This window comes from Lagopus leucura, unplaced genomic scaffold (genome assembly GCF_019238085.1).
Source record: "Lagopus leucura isolate 7727_CA_CO unplaced genomic scaffold, USGS_WTPT01 Super-Scaffold_100043, whole genome shotgun sequence".
Classification (NCBI taxonomy): Eukaryota; Metazoa; Chordata; class Aves; order Galliformes; family Phasianidae; genus Lagopus; species Lagopus leucura.
In genome coordinates, this window is record NW_024962290.1 from 1,137,820 (window position 1) to 1,138,658 (window position 839).

Here is an 839-nt window from a genome sequence, read left to right on the forward strand (position 1 = left end):
GGGGGGGGACCCAGCACCGCCTGAGGCACCTCCCAGCCCGCAGAGTCGCCCGGGGGCTCTGGCCCACCCCAGCACCGCCCCCCATACCCAAGCCAGGCCCCAACGGCCTCTCCTCGCCGCTTTCCCGAGTCCCCACAGCCTCCTCAGTATCATTCGGCCGCGGGGGCTGCTCGGCGCCGGCCATGGAGGAGGCGGCAATCAGTGTGGCGCGACGCTTCCTCCTCTGACGGAGCGGCCGTTGGCACTGCGGCGCGTGCCGCCTTCTTCCCGCCTCACTTCAAACAGGGCCAAACCACTGCGCGGCGGGAGGGGGGGGGGAGGGGGAATCCTTTCAGCGCTAGCAATGTATTCAGAGCCCGCCCCGCGTCCATCCGCGGATTACTGCCGGCACCAGAAAGCGAGGAGCGCCAAATGGGGTGACAGCGCTTCGCAGGTTCTGCTTCGCTCACCGAGCCCCGCTGTCTGGGCACCATCCCCTCTCCCGCTCTGCGCCGATGGGCCGCCCCGCAGCCCTTGTCCCGCTGCGCGGTGGGGCTCTACCATGGAAAGGCGGGGGGGGAACTCAGCGCCTTGTGGGAGGGAGAAGGGCGGGAGCGCATTGCTCTTTGTGAGAGGCTGTCAGCGGAACCTAGGAGCCTGCACCTTCTAGATGTGTTTCTGCTAGAACCGTCTGAGCTATAAGGGATCTCTAAAAGCCATCCCTGCACGCCCGCAGCTCCATCAGTGCTCACAGCCCCCTGGGGTCTCTGGGGGCGCGGCATCACCGCCTCCCTGCAGCCCGTGCGGTGCCTCACCTGGCTGCAAAACCTTCCTTATATCCAACTTAAACCTCCCCCTCT

General features: G+C 66.9%; 1 protein-coding gene across 1 annotated transcript in view; it reads right to left on the reverse strand.

Moving 5' to 3' along the window:
• TCP11 (t-complex 11) overlaps nt 1–184 on the reverse strand; it is a 7,555-nt gene extending 7,371 nt beyond the window's left edge. The window contains 1 exon segment of the mRNA XM_042884429.1: nt 88–184. Coding sequence (XP_042740363.1) covers nt 88–184 — 97 coding nt within the window.
• Nucleotides 185–839: the final 655 nt, after the last annotated feature.